The sequence below is a fragment of the Microcaecilia unicolor genome, chromosome 4, assembly GCF_901765095.1.
Source record: "Microcaecilia unicolor chromosome 4, aMicUni1.1, whole genome shotgun sequence".
Lineage (NCBI taxonomy): Eukaryota > Metazoa > Chordata > Amphibia > Gymnophiona > Siphonopidae > Microcaecilia > Microcaecilia unicolor.
The window spans coordinates 119630422-119653323 of record NC_044034.1 but is presented as its reverse complement, the minus strand read 5'-3'; the positions used below and the strand labels follow the sequence as shown (position 1 = coordinate 119653323).

Below are 22902 nucleotides of genomic sequence, written 5' to 3'. Positions count from 1 at the left end.
GCCAGTCTGCCTTTAAAAATCAGCAGATAACCGATTATATCACACAAAATAACCGGCTATCTTTAAGCTACTAACCAGCGAAATTCAATGCCAGATGGCCAGATGGCCAACTATCAAGCGCTGAATATCGCTGGATAGTCGCAAAAGTGCCGTTTTAGCGACCATTTGTTAGAAAATATTGAGCAAAATCAGTTCTCATGATAAGGCAATAGTACCTCCAAGAGACATACCCAAAAAGTTGTTTAAAGCTATTTTCTTTCTCTCAGAATAAGCCTGTTTTTTAAATACCTATTTCTAGACCGGTTTTAGATATGGAGGAGCCCAAGGCAAAAGGCATGGAGGGAGTCTCAAAGACCAACTTCAGACTATGTCTGCTTAAGACTGAGGCAGGGTTGGGCACCCCTGTGGCATGTGGGGGCCCAGGGCACTTGCCTGGTTGCCACCCCCTGATTTCTTTCCTCTTCTTTGTCTGGTTTGTTTTGCTGATGACTAAGTCTTCCAGGCCTACCATTGTGTTTCTGCTCTTCATTGACAATATCCCAGACCTTTGCTTTTCAAGCAGTAAAAAATAATTTTATATAATGTAAGGAAGGGAAGAATAGCTCCAAACTGAAAGAAAATGGCCGTACAAACATGTTTTTAAAAGTATTTTGATATTTCGTCCAAGAAACACAGGAATGAAAGGGCGTACAGGGTTGTTATTTTTCTCATTCAGATCTAACCAAAATTCACAGATAAGGAAGCAATTTTGCTTTAAGCACAGTAAAACAGTTTGATTAAGCTAAACTGAATATATATATGATGTTATTCTACACTACTTTCATCTTAAATTCCACTGTACACAGTGAGAAAATTAATACCAGAGTGTAATGAAGTGATTTTTGTTTTGTTTTTAAGAAACCAAGAGCTCGATAGTTCAGTTGATGTGAAAAGCATTGCAGGAAAGTTTAACAGAAGGTAAGACTTAAGATTCACATGCTTTTGGATCTGACCATTTCGCTGCCTTTCAGCTCACTCTTTCATGCAAATGACAGCTGCTCATACAATGACTAGAGGTCTAATTTTCCAAGGCCAAGAATGGTATACTTTTGTGCCCAGATGTATGTGGGTGAAATGAAGTGGCCTTAAAGAAAAAATCACTGTACTCTAAATCACTGCTTGAGTGTGTACTGTAGCCATGCACGATCTGAGAAATGATGTGCACAAGAATTTAAGTCACAAAATAGTCAGGTCCTGGCATGTCTTTGGAAAAAGAAGATGTTTGTAGACAGCATGCACGGGGCTAAGTTAAAGAAAGACCCCAGCATGTGGAAGGTGGTAATATGAAAACACCAAAGAAGTAGAGGATGATACACGACCTCCAGGCAGGGAGCAATGGATCAAACACCTTTATTATATCACCAACAGTAGAGACCCGACACGGGTCTGTGTTTCAGCAGGTGTGCCGCCTGCTTCAGGGTCACATTCAAACACAATTATTTTATGCTCCTCCAGTCCAGATGTCCTCCTGCCAGAACCTTCTCACAAACCTTTTAATATTCTACTCGTTATTGCTGCACACTTAATCATTTGTAAATGGAAAAATAACTCCTCCCTGAACTTTTCTGAATGGTGGAATTATGCCTGTATGGTCAAGAAATATGAATCTTTAATTGCACATAAATAATTGACTGTTCACTCTGGGCCTCTTTTACAAAACTGCACTACCAATTCTCACTGCGGCAAATGAGAGGAAGCCCATTCCATTCCTATGGATGCCAATTGACTCTTTTTGCTCTAATTGTCCATAATGTAGCACTCTGCATTTTGAATGTTGTAAACTTGTGATAATGGGGATACACTTCTACTTTCATATTACTGTATTAGAAGCCTGCTTGTTCTCTCAGTTTCTTGTTTTACACTTGTTACACATTTGAAAATCTTTAATAAAATATTGAAAAAAAAAAAGCAACACGATCAATTAGGTAACCCGGAGAATCTCTATGAAATGCTTTAAAAGTCATGACCAGGACCTTAAACTGTAATCTGGCCTCCATAAATAGATTAATATTTGTTCACTAAAGAAATTACTCCAACTGTGGCATTTTGCACTCTCTGTAACTTCATTTTTAATATGCATTAAGGACTAGATTCTGTAAAGAGCGCCTAGTGCTATTCTATAAACAGCACTCCGAATTGGGTGCCATGTATAGATTATTGAGTTGTATCGGAATCTGCACCTATGTTTGGGTGCAAGGATTTACACTAACTGAAACATAGTGTAATTCCAACTAAAACCTGGTGTAAATCCTTGCATGTAAATTAGACGCGGATCCCCAGAATTCTTTAATATTGTGCACATCTTTAGTGAACACACCTGACCTGCCTATGCTCCTCCCATAGCCACACACCCTTATCACTTGCACGCTTAAAGATTTATGTGTGCATCTTTATAGAATAGCTCGTAGCAAGCTGCACATTCAAATCTAAATTGTTGCCAATTAGCACCAACAATTGATTGTTAACAGCCAATTATTGACACTAATTGGCTCATTAATGAAATTGCGTGCACAAATTGGGTGCATGCCCAAAATTCTGCATGCAATTTTGAGTGCCATAAATACAATCCAAGGGTAAGTGCTCTATTGATGATGTTCCTGAAACAAAACAAAAACCCAACCCAAATAAAATTTTAAAATTCCATAACACAGGAGGCTAAACAAAAGAAAACTTTGCCTGCTTGTCTCACTATATGCACTATAGGAATATTTAAGAGACTTTTCTGGCTGGATTTCAGCTGTCTTCCTGGGGCTCGGATGAGTCAGATTTACAGGATATTCATAATATATACACAAGAGAAAACTTTGCATTCCATGGGAGCAGTGGGCATGCAAATCTATCTCATACATATGGGATATGATGAAAACCTGACTGGCTTGTGGCCTGCTTCAGCTCTAGGATGCCAATCTGGTCTTCAGGATATACACAGTGATATGACATCAGTTTGCTTGCATTTCATTGTGTGCAAATCTATCTCCTGCACATAGGCGCCTACTCCGTGGGTGCTGTGGGTGCTCGACCACCCCCCAATATTTGACCCGCTGGAAGTTCCCAGCCAGCCCGACCTGCCCGCCCTCTTCTCCTTCAACAGTCCTCTGCCCTCGCCTTTCTTTGTGCCGCCCAGAATTTAAAACTCATCTTACCTCAGGGGTCCCGGTGGCAGCAGTGAAAGGCGAGCAGGCTTGGCGCTTCAGCCTTCCCTTCTCTCTCAGCTCTGGTCGCGCCCTCATTTCCTGTTTCCGCAAGGGCGGGACCAGAGCTGAGAGAGAAGGGAAGGCTGAAGCGCCGAGCCTGTTCGCCTTTCAATGCTGCCGCCGGGACCTTGCGGTAAGATGAGTTTTAAATTCTTGGCGGCACGCAGGAAGCCGAGGGTGGAGGACTGCTGTGGGAGAAGAGGTCGGGCTGGGGTTGGGACTGGCACTCGGAGGAGAGGGGTGGCCTGGAACTTGGAGGAGAGGGAGGGGGCCTGGAACTCGGAGGAGAGGGAGGGGAGCCTGGAACTCGGAGGAGAGGGAGGGGAAAGGAGGGGGAGGAGGGGGAGGGGGAGAGGAGGGGGTGAGGGGGAGGGGGAATGCACCACCAGTAAAAAAAAAAACAATGTCAGCACCCCCAATCATTTTGAAAAGTTGGCTCCTATGCTCATGCATGATCATCAGAGATATCCTGAAAACCAGTAGAAGGTAGAAGTAATTGATTTTCAGAAATAAATGTTTTAATTTAAGAAAGAACTGTAACATGCTATTAATATTTTGAGATACCCAAAACTTGGAAGAAAAGTTTACATTCAAACAGATGCCATTTTTGATTTCTACAAATGTAAAACTTACCTGAATTTGATAGTTCTAGTTGAAAGTCAAGCATATTGTTACTGACTTATACTTTTTTCCTTCTGAAAGGGGCCAAGATGTGGATAATCTAAATGATGTGAAGAATACTGTGAAACCTAGCGGAAAGTAAGGCTGACTTTGCATCCTCCTTTTTCTTTTTGACTTGTGGATAGACAGTTTACTGGTGTAGTTTGGATGGATTGTTCCCCCCTTCTCCTCATTGGGATGATATGTAGACTTCAGCCTTATTAACAATACACTGTGGGGGTGCAACCCACTCACAATGCTCAAGCCTGTACAGCTGATACAGCCATTGAGGAAAGAAACCATTTGCTATATTACTAGCTGAATGGTTCCTCATCAGTCAACAAGCTGCCAGTTAGCCAAAGAAATACTACAATTACAAACTGGACCTCCTTACCCTCCCTCTAGATATGACTACTGTACCGTACTATATTCCCATGACTGTCTACTCCTCCCTCCTCCAAAGCCAGAAGGCTGCAAGAATATCACATCATCACGAATACTTCTACCTTATTTCAAAATGCAAACAGATTCAAGTAACCTGTCCCAGGCACAGAGCAGTTGCTGTGGCCTATAGTGCCTAAGGCTGAACGATGTGCTCCAATGCCTCCTGTCAGTCATTGGAAAACAGCTTTGCCCCACCTCAGACAAATGAACTCCAGCCATCCCATTCAAGTCAGCACACTCCAGATCAGGCCACTTTTGTCTGACCTGCCAGATAGCCCTCTGACCCATCCACCTCCCAATTTGCCTGTTGATCTAGATCAAACCCCTAAACTACCTCTTCTGTTCTCAAAAATTGTGCTTAGCAATAATATCTGAACTGAGCACAAGCCTTCTAAAAATGTATATATTTATTTAAAACTATTTAATATGCCACCAATAGGCCATGTTGCCTTAGGTTTTGCGCAGGCTTGGGGCTTATTGTGAAATAGGAGCCCTGGGTAAGTGCCCTGTTTGCATCCCCCTAATGTTGGCCCTGAAAGCGCCTCTTCTTCCTCTTTTTTTTCTTCTCCTCTTTTTCCTATTTTTATTACATTTGGCCTCTTCACCTCCCAGTCACCTTTCCTACTTGCTCTTTTTTGTTCCGACCCTGGATGCCCCCACCTGGTACTTCAAGGTTTGCCTTAAGAGTTGCTTCTGCCTTAGATGTCCTGAAATCTAACAATCCCAGTGTCTCTGGAATGTGGTCCTGGTTTATTTTATGGCTAACTCTTCAATGCAGTCTACTCTCATTCTGAGGTTCTGCTCCACACACCATTGTAGGCATTTGATTTGTTACAGCTGACATGCTGAGTCGAACCTGTGAGTCCTGGGTAGCCTATGAAAGTAATAAGGAAGATAGCCTATCTCTTGGGTACCCAACTGTAAAGGGAAGATAGCCCACCTCTATCCCCCTCTCCCTGATCCATTCCTTCTCCACTAACTCACCTACATTTTACCTTCTTAACCCTTATTTTCTTTTTTAAGGGATCAAGATCTGGATAATCTAATTGAAGTAAAGAGCACTGCGAAAGCTAGGTCAAAGTAAGACTGACATTGCTTCCTCTTGTTTTCCATTTTGACTTGTGGTTAGACTTTATAAGACAGTCGACATGATACTGCTTTGTCAGACCAAAGCAGAAACGACAGTTGTTTTTATGTTTTATTGACATTCTCAGGTAGTTAAGTTAGAAAAGTGGCATTTATATGTGTAGATCACATTAGAGACCACATTTTTCAGTTTTGGCTGAAACCGATTCTGTGGCTGAAACTCGCATCTCCGGTTTTAGCCAAAACCTAAACTGAAGCTGAAAACAAAACTGGCCCCACCCCACCCCTCTAAAAGTGTACTCCCTCCCCTGTAACCAGACAGAACCTCCCTTCCCTCCTGAAACCAGACAGAGCCCCCTTCCCAGACCCACCTATGAGCCAATACGGGCCTACCTTAAAACCTGATGGTCTAGTGGCATAACTAGGACAGGAGTGATCCCCAGTTGTTTCTGGCCCTGCCGTCTCTGGCATGAAAATGGCTGCCAAGATCTTCAGTGGTTCTTTTTATCTGGAGGGGAAGAGAATGGGCGCAGATTCTAGTCAGGGGGAATTTCAATTTCAGTTGAAAATGCTCTGGCATTTTTGACTAAATCTGAAATATGGTTGAATCCAAATTTTAGGCTGGTTTTGGCACCAAAACTGAAATTCAGTCAACCTCTAGATCACATACACGTGTAAATAGTGATTTTAGAAAGCTACTATTACATGCAGATTTCAAGGGGGTATAGTTTGGGCGTGGTTTGGGTAAAACAAAAATCTATGCTGGTGTTCCCCATTTTACTATGGAGTACAGGTATATGGGAAAAATTTCCACATCGGATTTTGCACCAACTCAGAAGTACTTGTGTCAGCCAGGACTTTAGATGAGGGATTAAGGAAGTAATTCTTAATGTCTTGTTTATTTTTAACTCCAAAATGAAAACCAATTAAAATTATGGTGTCATTTATAAGTCAAGGTTTTTAAAATGAGATGGCTGCATGTGGAAGAGGTGCCATGTACATGTGGATATTGTGCTGCCGGGTCCTTGTCTCTCATTTTTTTTCATGTATATATTTGTAAAAAGGCTGCTCAAGCTGTGCCTGCCCGTGTTTGGCAGAGCCTGTTGTTAAATGCTGGATGTCTAAATTCTTATCACAACCTTCTACGTAAGTACGTAAAATGTGGTTATTAATCTGTCAATTTTTCAAAAAATTGACAGCAAAAGTGGACATTTCAGCTTTGGAACTCATTTGAAAAATGAAATTGCTACATTTCACATATTCTTACATGCATTATTTTAAATGTCCCATTGAAATTTTCACAATATTTACATGATTTCACATTATTTTCCTGTTGATATTACATTAATGTGGGATACAAATGTAACAAATAATTATTAATTCTGCAAATGGCCGATGCTTTCACACCTAAATATTGGAGCTATGTATTTACCCCCTAATTCTATAAAGGTTGCCAAAAATTGCACGTGCAAATTTGGGTGTGCGCACAATTTGCACATGCAATTTAATTGAATGATGAGCCAACGAGCACCAATAATTGGCTTTTTAACAAGCAATTACTGACACTAATTAGGTTTAATTAGCATTTACATGCAGGGATCCGCACCTAAAATTTACGCACAAATCTGAAAAAGGGGGCGTAGAAATGGGAGGATCATGGGCATAACAAGGCATTCCTAAAATTAATGTGCATTGTTATAGAATAACGGGTATATGCACCTAATTTAGATGCATACATTTGCACCACGTTTCAGTTGGTGCAAATGGCCACACCTAAAGTTAGGCATGAATCCTGGGTGTAAGCGCTATTCAATAAACTGTGCCTAACTTTATAGAGGTACAGCTTTCTTATATAGAATACCAGCGGCACAGGTGAAATATGTGCCTATAATTTAAGCATGAGCAGTTAGGCCAGCCATAGAGCTGCTGCTATTTATTTATTTATTTATTTGTTACACCTAATTGTAGGCTCAATGTGGCTTACATAGTACCTGAGAGGTGTTACAGACTCCGGTGTAAACGAATACAAAGTGATGTTGTGGTAAGATAAAGTTCATGTGGCACAGCCACACTAGGGAATCGTACAGCAGAAGAGTTGTGTTATGTCCATTACGTTCTTTAGTTTTGTTGTGTTGCAAAGATCAGGCATTTATGTTGGATCGGTAGGGTATGCCTTTTTAAACAGGTTAGTTTTTAGTGTTTTCCGGAAGTTTAGGTGGTCGTTCGTAGTTTTCAAGGCTTTTGATAATGTGTTCCACAGTTGTGTGCTTATGTAGGAAAAACTGGACGTGTAAGTTGATTTGTATTTGAGTCCTTTGCAGCTTGGGTAGTGCAGATTTAGGTACGTTCATGTTGATTCAGATGTGTTTCTAGTTGGTAGGTCGATCAAGTCTGTCATGTATCCCGGATCTTCACCGTAGATAATTTTGTGAAGCAGACTGCAGATTTTGAAAGCAATGCATTATTTGATTGGGAGCCAGTGTAGTTTTCGCGAAGGGGTTTTGCACTTTGAAATTGCGTTTTTCCAAATATAAGCCTAGCTGCTGTGTTTTGAGCGGTCTGAAGTTTCTTTAAGGTTTGTTCTTTGCATCCCGCATAAATTCCATTGCAGTAGTCTACATGGCTTAGTGCCATTGATTGTATCAGGTTGCAAAATGTTCCCCTCGGGAAGAATTGTTTCACGCGTTTGATTTTCCACATTGAGTGGAACATTTTCTTCGTTGTGGATGTCACTTGGCTCTGTAGTGTTAAGTTGCGGCCCATTGTAACGCCGAGGATTTTCAGGCTGTCTGAGATAGGGAGGGTGTATTCTGGGGTGTTGATAATAGTGGGGTTGTCCGTGCTGTGTAGGGATGAGAGGATGAGACTGTGTGTGTTTTCTTTGTTTAGTTTTAGTTGAAATGCATTTGCCCAAGAGTCCATAATGTTCAAGCTGATCTTGATTTTGTTGGTGATTTCAGTCAGTTTAGATTTGTAAGGAATGAATAGTGTGACATCGTCTGCATAGATGAAAGGGTTAAGGCCTTGGTTGGATAAGGACTTGGCTAGTGGGGTCATCATTAGGTTGAAGAGGATCGGTGATAGCGGTGATCCTTGTGGTACTTCGCAGTCTGCTTTCCACGGCAATGATATGTTTGAGTTTGATTTTACTTGATATGTTCTTGTGGTTAGGAAACCCTTGATCCAGCTAAGTAGGTTTCCACCAATCCAGAACTTATCTAGTAATCTTATTAATATATTATGGTTTACCATGTCGAATGCACTAGACATGTCGAATTGGAGGAGGAGGATGTTTTTGCCTATTGCTATTTCCTGCTTAAATTTGGCTAGGAGAGTGAGTAGTACTGTTTCTGTGCTGTGGAGGGGGCGAAAACCTGACTGTGATTCATGCAATATTGAGAATTTGTTTATATAATCTGTAAGATGTTTGGCTACCATGCTTTCCATCAGTTTGACTGACAACGGAATGGATGCTACTGGACGGTAGTTAGTGATTTCATTTGTTTTTTTTCATGGTGTCTTTTGGTATCGGAGTGAGTAGGATATTGCCATTTTCCTTAGGGAAGAGACCTTGCTGAAGCATGTAGTTTAGGTGGGATGTGAGGTCTGCTATGAAGCGGTCAGGGGCGGATTTCATTAGGTAGTTGGGACACGTATCTAGTTTACAGTGAGTGTTGGAGAACCTGCTGATAGCCTGTGCAACTGCATCGACGGTAAGGAGGGCGAATTTTAACCAGGTTCGGTCAGCCAGGTATTCTCCCGTGGTTGGGTCCAACTCATTAAGGAAGATTTTGATGTCAGTGTTGTCCTGAGGTAGCGTGTTGCGGCTTGGATCTAAATGGCATAGATATGCCTGTTCCTTCGCCATGTGCACACTTACCTGTAAAATAAATGCTATGTAAAATGTGTGTTTAATTAGGCGAAATCAGGGCCAGCGGAATGCAGTAAGCAGGGTATGCAGGGCAGAGGGGCGCCAACATTCGGGGCACTTGGCTTTAGCCCTCTCCAGCTGCCCTGCTCTTTTTCACTGCTCTGAGTATGAACTATGAATTATTTCACAGACACAATGAGTGGGCCTGCTTGTTTGATATTATAAGACCTTTATTGTGTCCATCACTTAAAACAGAAGGATTCCCCTGGGTGGTGTGTTGATTTTCCACAGCTATTTCTGGGAATTCTGCAGCATTTCCATTACTACAAAAGAAGCCGTCTGAATTGCCTTGCTGTCATTTACTAAATTGCCTACTGCACTTAAGAGATATAAAAGCTACACTGCACTAACAATGAAGCCTCACTTCAAAGCACTGCAAAAAGTGAGGGGCCCGTTTACTAAGCCGCGTAAGCTCAGCATGCGCCAATTTGGAGTTACTACCCGGCTACATTGTGGCTCTTGCGGTAATTTCATTTTTTGCGCGTGTCTGATATGCACATCCAAATCGCACCAAGTGGCATTTGACGCGCGTAGGTCATTATTGCATGGTTAACACCTGAGACCTTACCGCTAAGTCAATGGCTGGCGGTAAGGTCTCAGGCCCAAAATTGAAGCGCGCCAATTTTTATTTTGTCGCATGTCCATTTTTCGCAAAAATTTAAAAAGGCATATTTTGCAGGCGCGCTGAAAAATGGATCTGCGTTCACCCAAAACAAGCGCCTACACTACCGCAAGCCATTTTTCAGCGCACCTTGGTAAAAGGACCCCTTAGATGGTGTGTAACTAAAAGAGCAGAGCCCACACCGCTAGTAGTGGTATAAAGGCAAAGCTTCCCTGCTTCTGTATAGTTTCACATCATCCTAGGCAGGCAGACCTTGTTAAATGCAACAGTTTGGTAAACAGCTTTTGTCATTTTTGCTAAGCAACCTCTGTTTTCTTTCTTTTTTTAAAGGGACCAAGAACTTGATAATCTCATTGAAATCAAAAGCAGCGCTGGAAGAAGCAGGAAAAGGTATATTTCATTCCTTCTTATTTAGTAAGAGGTGTAATTATCAATGTGGGCTACCAGTAAGAAGTGTTATTTTACCACTAGCTCCCACTATTTTAGCACGGGTCCCATTTTATGCAACGAGACCTAGTTACTAATAACGAGTTACCAGTAAAATAACACATCTTAATGGTAGCCTACATTGATAACTTCTCCCCTAAGATACTTATTTAGTGGCATGTTTTAATAAATCAAAAAACCTAATGATATGCTGCATTTCAAGTCCTTTTTTTCTGAAAATAGACTCTTAGATTTCATTCAGAACTACATCAAAAACTTGTAAAATGAATGAGACTGCAATGTAGGTACTCATTCTACAATTCTTTCATTCACTGTGGCTTTGAGTTTGTACAATTTATGTGATGCTAAATGAACAAATATCTTGACATATATGGCCAGTGGCATCATTTTTTTCATGCTGTAAAATATATATACATATTCAGGGAACTGTCCTATTGAAATGTACTATATGCATACTATCTTTGCTTCCCTACAAATTATAGTGAATAAAAGGCCTGAACATTTAATTTCATATTTATTACAAATTATGGGGGTCTTTTATTAAATTAGCACAACGTTATCACCACAGGACCCATTTTATTCCTATGGGCCCTGCTGCAGATAACGTGCTAATTGTTAGTAAGACCCCCCCTCCCCCATATGATGCTAAGTGAGGAAAAACACTGTTATGATAATTATCTTATTCCAGTGATTCCCAAACCTGTCCTGGGATGAACCCAAGCCAGTCAGTTTTTCAAGATATCCACAATAAATATCCATGAGATCGATGTGCATACACTGCCCCCTTGGTATGCAAATCTATATCATGCATATTCATTATGGATATCCTGAAAACCGAATTGGCTGGGGTTCCCCCCAAACAGATTTGGAAATCACTGTCTTATTCATTTGGATTTCCATGCTGAGTCACAAACTGTCCCAGTTATTGTCCTGATGTTGGGAGCATTTGTTCATAGTTATTCTGGATTTTCCTCCAATTTGATTTCTGTATCTTATAAACCAAGAATCTCAGGGACAGTCCTTGGAAGGAGAATACAGACTTTTGCAGTACTTGCATCCTGAACCTTATCCATGGTTGTTGGTGAAATGCAACATCTGGGACTACCTCTCTTTTCGAGGGATAGAATTATTTCTTGTATCCTAATGCTTATTTGGCTATAATCCCATCTGGGTAATTGTGTTGGAGGATATACAATAAATCAGATAAACTTGAATATAGCACAGTCAAAGCATGCCTAATATTTAGGGAGTTATTTCATAGCAGGGCACGTTTGAAATGTCCTAAAGGGAGTCTAGTTTATAAAGGCAACAGAAGCGCCTGATAAAATATTTTCCGACATTGACCCCTATTAGTAAAAAAAGATACATCTGTTCCATAGAAGATATAACTGTGCTCCAACATATGTGTTTTATAAAATATGCATGTGCTAAGCTCCAGTTCCATCAAAACTATTCTCCTGGGGATGTCTTTTTTTTTTTTCTTTTTACTTGGGTAAAGTGGTAGGTTAGCTTGTTAGTCCTCTTTTAAAGGTAATAAATAGAAACAAAACAAAGGAAAGAAAATAAGATGATACCTTTTTTATTGGACTAACAATACATTTTTTGATGAGCTTTCGAAGGTAACTCTTCTTCTTCAGATCAGAAATTCAGAAAGAGCAAATGATGACATATATCAGAATATATCTGTGAAACATAAAAGCATTCCAATGACAGTCTCATGGGGAAGGTAGGGGTGGGTAGGGAGGAAGGTGAGAAACAGGGAGAGATGGATGGGTGATCAGAGAGTGATAAAGCAGTATAATTTTATGGTTTAGAATATGATAGGAAACTCAGATCGTTGTTAAGTCCTGTCTGGTGGGTGCCAAAATATTTCATCATTTTAACTTCAAATGTTTCATGTTCTTGGATGGTTTTGAAATTTCCTTTTAGTATTCTCACCATAAAGTCATTGGTGCAGTGCTCTGGTCTGGCAAAATGCTGTCCTACAGAGGTGTCACCCTGGCTAGCACTATAGTTTTTGATGTGGTGTCTGTGTAGATTCAGTCTCATCTTAAGCATTTGGCCTGTCTCTCCAACATAGCATCCTGTAAAGAAGGATGTAAATAAAAATTGTGATTTCATTGTGCAGAATAGTGAGACAGGCAGTGAGAGGTTTTAGCTCCATTTACTGTTCATCAGGTCATGATTTTCCAATTGCCGTGCTTTTACCTATGATGAATGACACATGAAGGTAATGTTACTCACCTGCACCAATTACATTTCTGTTTTTAAGAGATGATGATCTTGACAATCTCATTGAAATAAAAAATACTGCAGGAAATCATAACAGAGGGTAAGTCTACTAATTGAGATCTTTTTTCTCTCTCTTGCACTTGCTCACTGATGTTCTCATTGCACAGCCACATATAGGGCAAAGATATTCATTTCAATAGTGGGTATCAGGATCAGATTCCTCATAAAGCTGTGCTGTGCCATAGGTCTGATTTGGTGCTCAGCAGGTTCCCAGGACATCACCATATGGTTTACTGCATGTTCCCTTCATACCATTGTCATAATGGCACTGTTGGCTTCAATTTGTTGTTTGGTTCAAGCCTAGTGGTTAGAGCACTGGTCTTGACATGCAGAGTTGCCCAGCTCAAATTCCACTTCTGCTCCTTGTGGTCTTGGGCAAGGCACTTAACCCTCCATTGCCTCAGGTACAAAATTAGATTGTGAGCCCTCCGGGGACAGGGAAATACCCAGTGTTCCTGAATGTAGATCACCTTGAGCTACTACTGAAAAAGATGTGAGCAAAATCCAAATAAATATCTATACACTGTCCTCATTCACATTGCTCACCCTTTGGTTGTCACTTGGTGGGGGCCTTTAATCCATATCAGGAGGAAGAAAGGAAAGCAAATGCTTGAACTAGCCTAATGCTCCTCTAGAACTAGGGTCACTTGTTTGCTTTGACCTGCTTATGATGCATCTTGTAAATTAACGGCCTTTCATATATTCTCCCTTCATATAATGTCAGATATCTAGGTTAATTAAAAATGTTTGAAATTTAATGATAAGAAAAATGATGATAATAATAATAAACTCCACAACAAATGGATAGGAGGAAAAGCTTCAGAACACCCAGGCTTAAACATTTAGGACCAGATTCAGTAAATCGCATCTAAAATGTAGGCGTGTCAGAATAATGCACATAGTGCTATTCTATAAAGTGTGTCTACATTAAGATGTGCTTTATAGAATAGTGCATAGGCTGGGGGAATGCGCCTATATTTAGGCGTGGCCACGTACACCAGTGAAAACCTGGTATAAATTCTCGTACCTGAATGTAGGCACATTCCCCCGAATTCTATAACAATGCGTGGAAATATGAGTAATGCCCCCGACATGCCTACACTCCTCCCATGGCTGTGTCCCCTTTTCAGCTACATGCGTTAGGATTTATGCTTGCCTCTTTTTAAAATACGCCTAAAAAGAAGTATGTGTAAATTCCAATTATTGCCAATTAGTGATGATAATTGGTTATCGGCCAATTATCCTCACTGATTGACTCATGATTCAATTAAGTAGCATGCGTAAATTAGCCGCATGTACAATTTAATGCACTCTATTCACCGCGCCTTAAATATAATTTCAGGGATTAGCTTGATTTGGTGCATAACCTTCCAAAAACCACTTCTTAATTATTGTCCAGAAAAAAATTCAAAACACGTATCTCAAATAGACGAGTGCTCCAGATATCCAAGTCCAATGCTGACCAACTTAGGGAACTTCGGGAGTCTTTTACTAAAGCTTAGCTCTAGTTATCTGCAGCAGGACCCATAGGAATAAAATAGGCCCTGCTGCAGATAACTCAAGGTAAGCTTTAGTAAAGACCCTCTAAATAACAAAAGACATATAAATATGAAATTAATTGCAAAAAAAAAAAAAATAAACCAGCTATTTAACTAAAGGGCTATCAATCTTTATGGTTATTTGGTGCTCATAATCAAAGTGGCTACCGGCTGCTGTGCTAACAAACATGGCGGCTCACATTTTAGAGATGTGCACGATTCAAACTGCCTCCTACCTCTTGGCTTACTGGTTGTTAGGGTGCTAAAACTAGTGTGGGGATCTAAACCATGATGAAGGAATGAATCTCTAAGGTATTAAAGGGTCCTTTTACCAAGCTGTGATAAAAGGGGCCTGTGTTGATGTCAGCGTATGTTTATGAGGCGCGCTGAGGCATAGAAGTGGCATGTGCTGGGGATAAGGACTACTGCTGTGCTGCTGCGGTAGCCCAGCAGTAGTTCCAGATTAGCAAGCAGCAAGGATAGTAACATAACAAAGTAGATGACAGCAGAAAAAGACCTGCACGGTCCATCCAGTCTGCCCAACAAGATAAACTCATATGTACCATTTTTTCTGTATACCTTACCTTGATTTGTATCTGTCTTTTTCAGGGCACAGACCGTATAAGTCTGCCCAGCACTATCCCTGCCTCCCACCACCGGCTCTGGCACAGACCGTATAAGTCTGCCCAGCACTATCCCCGCCTCCCAACCACCAGCCCCGCCTCCCACCACCGGCTCTGGCACAGACTGTATAAGTCTGCCCAGCACTATCCCCACCTCCCAACCACCAGCCCTGCTTCCCACCACCAGCTAAGCTTCTGGGGATCCCTTCCTTCTGAGCAGGATTCCTTTATGTTTATCCCACGCATGTTTGAATTACGTTACCGTTTTCCTCTCCACCACCTCCCGCGGGAGTGCATTCCAAGCATCCACCACGCTCTCCGTGAAAAAATACTTCCTAACATTTTTCTTGAGTCTGCCCCCCTTCAATCTCATTTCATGTCCTCTAGTTCTACCGCCTTCCCATCTCCGGAAAAGGTTCGTTTGCGGATTAGTACCTTCAAATATTTGAACGTCTGTATTATATCACCCCTGTTTCTCCTTTCCTCCAGGGTATACGTGTTCAGGTCAACAAGTCTCTCCTCATACGTCTTGCAGCGCAAATCCCATACCATTCTCGTAGCTTTTCTTTGCACCGCTTCCATTTTTTTAACATCCTTCGCAAGATACGGCCTCCAAAATTAAACACAATACTCCAGGTGGGGCCTCACCAACGTCTTATACAGGGGTATTAAAACCTCTTTTCTTCTGCTGGTCACACCTCTCTCTATACAGCCTAGCAATCTTCTAGCTACGGCCATCGCCTTGTCACACTGTTTCGTCGCCTTCAGGTCCTCAGATACTATCACCCCAAGATCGCTCTCCCCGTCCGTACCTATCAGACTCTCACCGCCTAACACATACGTCTCCCGTGGATTTCTACTCCCTAAGTGCATCACTTTGCATTTCTTCACATTGAATTTTAATTGCCAAACGTTAGACCGTTCTTCTAGCTTCCGCAGATCTTTTTTCATACTTTCCACTCCCTCCGGGGTGTTCACTCTGTTGCAAATCTTGGTGTCATCCGCAAAAAGGCAAACTTTACCTTGTAAGCCTTCGGCAATGTCACTCACAAATATATTGAATAGAATTGGCCCCAGCACCAATCCCTGAGGCACTCCACTACTCATCTTTCCCTTGGTTGCTCCTGCTAGGTTTCATCTGAAAGAAGTGTTAATGTAGTTAATAGGGTGATAAGAATTGGAGTGGCTGTCATCAGTGTTCCCTCTAAGATGAGCACGTGCACGATCGCTCATACAAACTGGGAGCATCGCTTACTTAGGTTCAATGCTCACTCCATCTAGCCCAGTATCCTGTTTCCAACAGTGGCCAATCCAAGTCACAAATACCTGGCATAAACTGAAATAGTAGCAACATTCTATGCTACCAATCACAGAGCAAGCAGTGGCTTCCCCATGTCTGTCTCAATAGACAGACTTTTCCTCCAGGAACTTGTCCAAACCTTTTTTTAAACTCAGATACACTAAGCACACTAACCCCTCCATGAAAAGCTACACTGGCTCCCAATCAAAGAATGGATCATCTTCAAAATCTGCACCTTGGTCCACAAAATCATCTACTTCGTAGTCCCAGGATACATGACAGACCTCATAGGTCCACCAACCAGGAACAGAATCAGATCATCACGATCTTACCTAAACCTACGTTACCCAAACTGCAAAGGACTCAAATACCAAACAACCCACACATCCAGCTTCTCCTACATAAGCGCACAACTATGGAATGGACTCACAAAAGCCATGAAAACAATCCATGACCATCTAAACTTCAGAAAATCACTAAAAACCACCCTCTTCTAAAAGGCTTACCCCACCGATCCAACGTAAATCCCTACACCCAGCAACACAACATAACCAATGATTGTACTGGACAATATCCTTCGACCCACATGATGCCTGATACACAACTACCTCATTCAATCACAATATAACCTTGTATTTGTTATCAACTGACTGGCGAACACCTTTATGGTACTATGTAAGCCACATTGAGCCTGCAAATAGGTGGGAAAATGTGGGGTACAAATGTAACAAATAAAATAAAAAATAAAATAAGCACTGTTTCATCCTCCAACGAAGAGTTCCAGAGCTTAACTATTTGTTGAATGAAAAAATATTTCCTCCTGTTTGTTTTAAAAGTATTCCAGGTAACTTCATTGAATGTCCTCTAGTCTTACGTACAAAGAGTAAAAAATAGATTCACTTCTACTCGTTGTAGACCTCAATCATATCTCCCCTCATCCATTTCTTTTCCAAGCTGAAGAGCTCTAACCTCTTTAGCCTTTCCTCATATGAGAGAAGTTCCATCCCCTTTATCATTTTGGGTGCTCTTCTTTGAACCTTTTCTAATTCTGGTATATCTTTTTTGAGATACAGCAACCAGAACTGAATGCAATACTTTAGAGTGAGGTCACACCATGGAGCAATACAGAGGCATTATTTATTTATTTATTTGCTGCATTTGTACCCCACATTTTCTCACCTATTTGCAGGCTCAATGTGGCTTACATTATGTTGAAAGGCATCATCATAAACAGAGTAAGAGGTTCGGCATAATGTTACATATTAATGTGTAAGAAATCAGATAAATAGGGTCAATAGAATGATATACATAACATAAAAGTGAGAGCAGGTTAAGATATAATGATCAATAATGTTAATATGATTAAAATAATCAGATGAGAAGGGATCAGTATTAGTTGGTTCAGGTATAGATTGGAATCAAGTCATTAAGGAGGATTCTTTTTGTAAGTCTCTTTGAACAGGTGTGTCTTCAGTAACTTCCGGAAGGCTGTCAAGTCATGTGCTGTATAGTATTCTCAGTGTTATTTATTATGTTTGTTGGGGTTTTTTTGCCACTGCCGCACACTAGGCAGAAGGGTTCAGCATAGTGTCTACAATGACACCCAGATCATTTTCTTGGGCATTGACCCCCAAGGTGAGCCCTAGCATCACTTCACTATGATTTGGATTATTCTTCCCAATGTGCATCAGTTTTCATTTGTCCTCATTCAATTTCATCTGCCATTTGGATGCCCATTCTTCCAATTTACTGTGGTCTTCCTGCAATTTTTCACAGTCTGCATGTGTTTTAAGAACCTTCAATAGATTTGTGTCATCTGAAAATGTAGTCACCTCACTCATTCCGATTTCCAGATCATTTATAAACATGTTGAATAGCACTGGTCCCAGTATGTGTGTGCATGTTCCTCATGATTATCTCAGACTTGTATATAAAAGATCTTAAATTCTTTAAACAGTTATTAACCGCGGGATTAAGATGTGTTTAACCACAAATGCTAAAATCCGTCCTCAGAATGAAACCGAGGAGAATTTGTATCTTACCTGGTTTCATAACCTTTATAGCGTATATTCTCTAAACTGTAAGCTGCACAGATGCGTTGGAAAAAAGGAGTGTCACCATAGATGTACCATTTAAAAAGGTGCCAAACCCATCTATGCTAACTTTGTAACATGCATGGGTGTGTATGAGTCACACTTATGGAATCAGTTGACATCTAAATCATCCGAAAGGGATGACGAAGTAGCACCACCAAAATTCCTCTAACTGCTGGTTAATACAATGCAAGGAGCCATGTAAGCTAAAACCTCTATGACACTTTAAAAGACAAACTCATCCTTTTGAACTGTACAAATAAATAGATACAGGAGAATTATTATGCAAACACATAATTACAAAAAGATTGACAAGCCTTAGAGAAGGAAGACTTGAAATATTGAATATGTAAAGAACACCATCAATATTTCAGGTTAATAAATTATGGTGTCCTTTTACCAAGCTGCGGTAAAAGGGGTCTCGCGGTGGTGTCAGCACATGGGTTTGCCACCCACCGAGGCCCCCTTTTACCACAGGAGGTAAAAGGTTTTTTTCCCAAAGGGTAAGAAAATGGCTGCGCACTAAGTCAGCACATTGGCGCATGGCCATTTACTCCCGGAGCCCTTATTGTCACCTATATAGAGGCAGTAAGGGCTCCCGTGCTAACCCGGTGGTAACTGGGCAGCATGCAGTGCTGCCCAATTACCATTGGGTAAACCTCTGGTGCTGCTTCAAACTCCTCCTCTTCCCCTGCACAGCGATCAGGCTCTGCAGAGACTTGAGCCGTATGGTGCAGAAATTTTGGGGAAGTCTCATGGTTTGAAGTCCCATGAGACTTCCCCAACTTCCTGCACACCATGGCTCAAGTCTCTGCAGAGCCTGATTGCCATGCAGGGGAAGAGGAGGAGTTTGAAGCAGTGCCAAGGGAGGTAGGCTGGCATGGTGCTACACTACCACGGGAACTCTGCAGGACCTGCGTCCATCCCAACGAGATTCCTGTGTCCGTGAGGGGATCACCGTGGGAGTCCTGTGGCCCTGGAGGGGATCCCTGCGGGATTGCTGCAAGCCCCCTTCCTGTGCAGCTCTCTAGTATGTATGCAATAGTAGGATGTTGTTCTTTGAAATAGTCATGGGACTGTAAAATATGCTAGTGTTTTAAAATGATTTTACGAATATCATGAGCCAAATTTGAAAACCTAAGGGTACCAATTACATCTGGAACTTGGGCATCCTTATGTCCTGTCTTGAGGAGTTCTTCTCTGCATTGTCCTTTTCCCTTGAGGAGCCCTCCTGAACACAACACCATAGGTATTCCCTATGTCTAAATCTGGAGGCCAGGCAGAAGCTTGGGTATCAGTGGCTCTGAGCAGAGCCTGCACAGGTGCAAAAATTAGCTGTATAGGGATATTATTTTTAAGTTGTCTATTATGAAAGCTTGTGAAGTGCTGATAATTATTCTTATCTGTGGCCTTCCTATATATAGAGGTAATGAAATAGCAATGTGCCTTTTTGATGAGAATGTCTTGATGTTGATCAAACTGCATTTAAAATTTTAGATTTGGGTCTCTTAAAAGTCAGTAAGCTGGTCAGTATTGCCTTTCCAGAGGATAAAGACATTATCTATATGTAATCCCTTGTTAAATTTGGATTACTAATGAAAGTCAATGAGGGGAGTAACTGGGAGGTCCCTGGGTGGGTGGAAGCCCAGCTCAGTGGGAGTGATTAGAGAATCAGATGCAGAAAGATAGTGCATATGTTGGGTGAATGACAGTTCTGGGAGGAGTTTGGAGGAATAAAAGTTTTTGCCTCTATAAACCCAGGGTCCTTGGTTGCTTAGAGATCTTGGGATCACCTACAAATCCCTGCCAAGTAATCAGTGAGGAGAAAGGGGGTCCTGGATTGCAAAGTAAAATTTGGGCTAAAATTAAGGAGCAGTTATTTTCCCATTCACAGTAACTAGAAAAAGAGCCAGAGCTTTGGGAGGATTGAGGAGTCCTGCCTGCAAACAGGATTCAGGGCAGGAAGATTCCAGCTCAAGGCTGGGATGTAGCCCTGCAAGGTGCAGAGATTTAGGAAAGGAGAAATATAGCCCTTGAGGTACATCTGGCATCCAGAATAGTCATGGATGGTGGTGTTTGTTGATATGAAAATAGTCATGGACGGTGATGTTTGTTGATATGAACATAGCCTTGTAAATAACCCCAAGAATGACAGTGTTAAAGGTGTTCCCCCCAGGAGCGACAGAAGTCTGGATTTAACTTATTTAGAAGCTAATGAAATGACTTGTTGGAGATAAATTCAATTTGTCACCTGCCTGTTGCAGGAAGTTCAATAAAAGTTGAGTTATTGTTTAAGCTGCTGGAGTACAGAATGGTTCCTGGACCCAGTGCTTTTTTTGTGGGGGGTACTGAGTACTGGCACCTTTTCCATTGTCTGATAAAATTGACCCAAGGACCCCAAGTTTTAATGAAAGAGCTCAGGCTCTACACATCAATTCTGCCTTGTCATAGGTTCTGTGACTGGTTGCAGGGCGCCTGGCTATTGTGGGGTGGATCCCTCAGTGATCACCCCACCCTTGAAGGGTGGCCTAGCATTTGAGTACCGGCACCTTTTTTGCTAGAAATGATGCACTGCCTGGACCACAGAGCGAGTGGAGCCCTTAATAGATAAGTGTTTCACAAATCCCCTGGATCACTATTCCGGACCATCTACCCACTCCCAGCTTGACTGGAGACTGATTGCAGGCCTGAGTGGGGTGAGAATGGCCTGAATGAGTGGTGTATATTTATGTGCTTGGGTGCGGATCTAGAACTGTATGAGACCTGGGTTACATACCTCTTATACATCTTCATTTCTGGAATGAATGGATGATCTTTCAAAAACAGCTCTTCAAAATGTGCAACATATAAATTTTCTATATTTGGTGCCATTGGTGCAGTCATTGCAGTGCTCTTAATCTACTGATAAAACATTTTTTCAAAGCAGAAGTAATTGTGGGTCAGTATCTGCTCCCTCTCTCTCCTCCCCACTTCCATCCAGCATCTGCCTCTATTTCTCTTCCCCACTTCCATCCAGTGTCTGCCCCTCTTTCCCCTACTCACTTCCATGTCTGCCTCCTTCTCTCTCTCCACTCCACTTTCAACCGGCATCTGCCCCCTCTCCTCCCCACTTGTATCAGCATCTGCCCCCTGACACCTTCCACCACTGCTGCTGCTTTCCCGAACCAAGAAGTGATGTTAGCGGGGGGGGGGGGGGGGGGGGGGGCAGAGCCAGCAGTCATTGGTATGTACAGGAAGATCCCACAATTGCTGTATTTTTGTTTGCCACTGCTGTTGCTGGTTTAGGAAAGCAGCAGCAGCAGAGGTTGGTAGAGTGGTAAGAAACAGGTCCGGCGGGGCTGAATGGCTGCGTGGACTCTTACCAAACATGCGTAGTTGTGTATATTAGAAGGAACAATGGTGCCTAGGCAGTCAAGGCACATAAGTGCATATGTTGCACTTGTGTTGTAAAGGCAACATATGTACCCTTATAAAATAGCCTACCCAAAAGCTCCAACACAGAGTTATACTTGTTCCAAGGCAGGAGTACCTTTGTATGTGCTGGTAAAAATAGACACATAGGATGGTCACTCTTTAGTGGAAATAAACCTGGATATTCAGCCGTGGTATCTGGATAGTGGCTGGTGCTGAATATCTAGATTGAGCAGTGACTGCTAGTGCTATCCAGATAGCTAATCATAGAAAGTTAGGGCAGCTCATGGACTGCCTTGGTGCTCTCCAGATAGTGTCAAGGTGGTGTGCAGTGATTTTCAGTGGCATCATCTGAATAATGCTGCTGAAAATCAAGGGATGGGCCCAGTCAGTGGTACTTATCCTGGTAGCAGCATCTGCTACCCAGATACATGACTTTGAATATGAGGGTAATTTTATGTAAACTAGTGTTCTACACATTCAAGTTGCTTATAAACATTCCATTTTAATATCCATGCTACTTTCTTTTGTATAAGAATTTGATACCAGTTTGCTGAGCCTTCCTCTAATTGATCTCGTAACATTTACAATGCCAAGAAAAGAATAGAAATATTTCAGATATTTATAATGATTATGCAAAGGTTAATTATATCTGTGCAGTTGTTTTACTACAAACACTTAAAATTTTTTTAAACTTTATACTGTACTAATGTAATGAGAGAGCTTCTGGAATTACTGAGCAGTGCCTTCCCCATAGCTTTATTTATTTTTTTAATTATTTCTTTATTCATATATTTCAATATATCATCACAATACGTGAGTATGCAATCGGCATTTATACAAGAGGCAAAAAAAGAAATAAAAGGAAATATCATTAACAGCCTTTCTGTCCACAAGTTTAGGAAATTTGGAATCCAAGAATTTAGAATCTACTATAATAAAACTCACCCTCAACGTTCTGAAGACAACGTTCTGAAGTCACTCAGTCACTCACTGGAAGGGTTCATGGATTCATGGTGGTGAAGCCAGAACACTGACCATGTCTCTCTGCCCCGCCCTCGCATGACGGACCAATCAGAAAAAACAACCTAAACATTCTGAAACACAAAGGACCATCACAACACCGTTCCCAGGCAACACTAGGCAACGTAAGACGGACCAATCAGATGAAACTACGTGACAATAAGGGAGGAGCATTCCCCAGCAGAATGGCTCATTATCT

The 22902-nt window shown here is 41.5% G+C and overlaps 1 protein-coding gene across 6 annotated transcripts in view; it reads left to right on the top strand.

The window, feature by feature from the left end:
• The window catches only part of LOC115468681 (sciellin-like), a 189761-nt gene that overhangs the window by 137740 nt on the left and 29119 nt on the right, over positions 1 to 22902 (top strand). For all 6 annotated transcript variants that reach the window (XM_030200583.1, XM_030200581.1, XM_030200586.1 and 3 more), the window contains 5 exons: positions 898 to 957; positions 3936 to 3992; positions 5361 to 5417; positions 10307 to 10366; positions 12696 to 12755. In XM_030200583.1, the coding sequence (XP_030056443.1) occupies positions 898 to 957; positions 3936 to 3992; positions 5361 to 5417; positions 10307 to 10366; positions 12696 to 12755 (294 nt within the window). The remainder of the gene's footprint in view (positions 1 to 897; positions 958 to 3935; positions 3993 to 5360; positions 5418 to 10306; positions 10367 to 12695; positions 12756 to 22902) is intronic.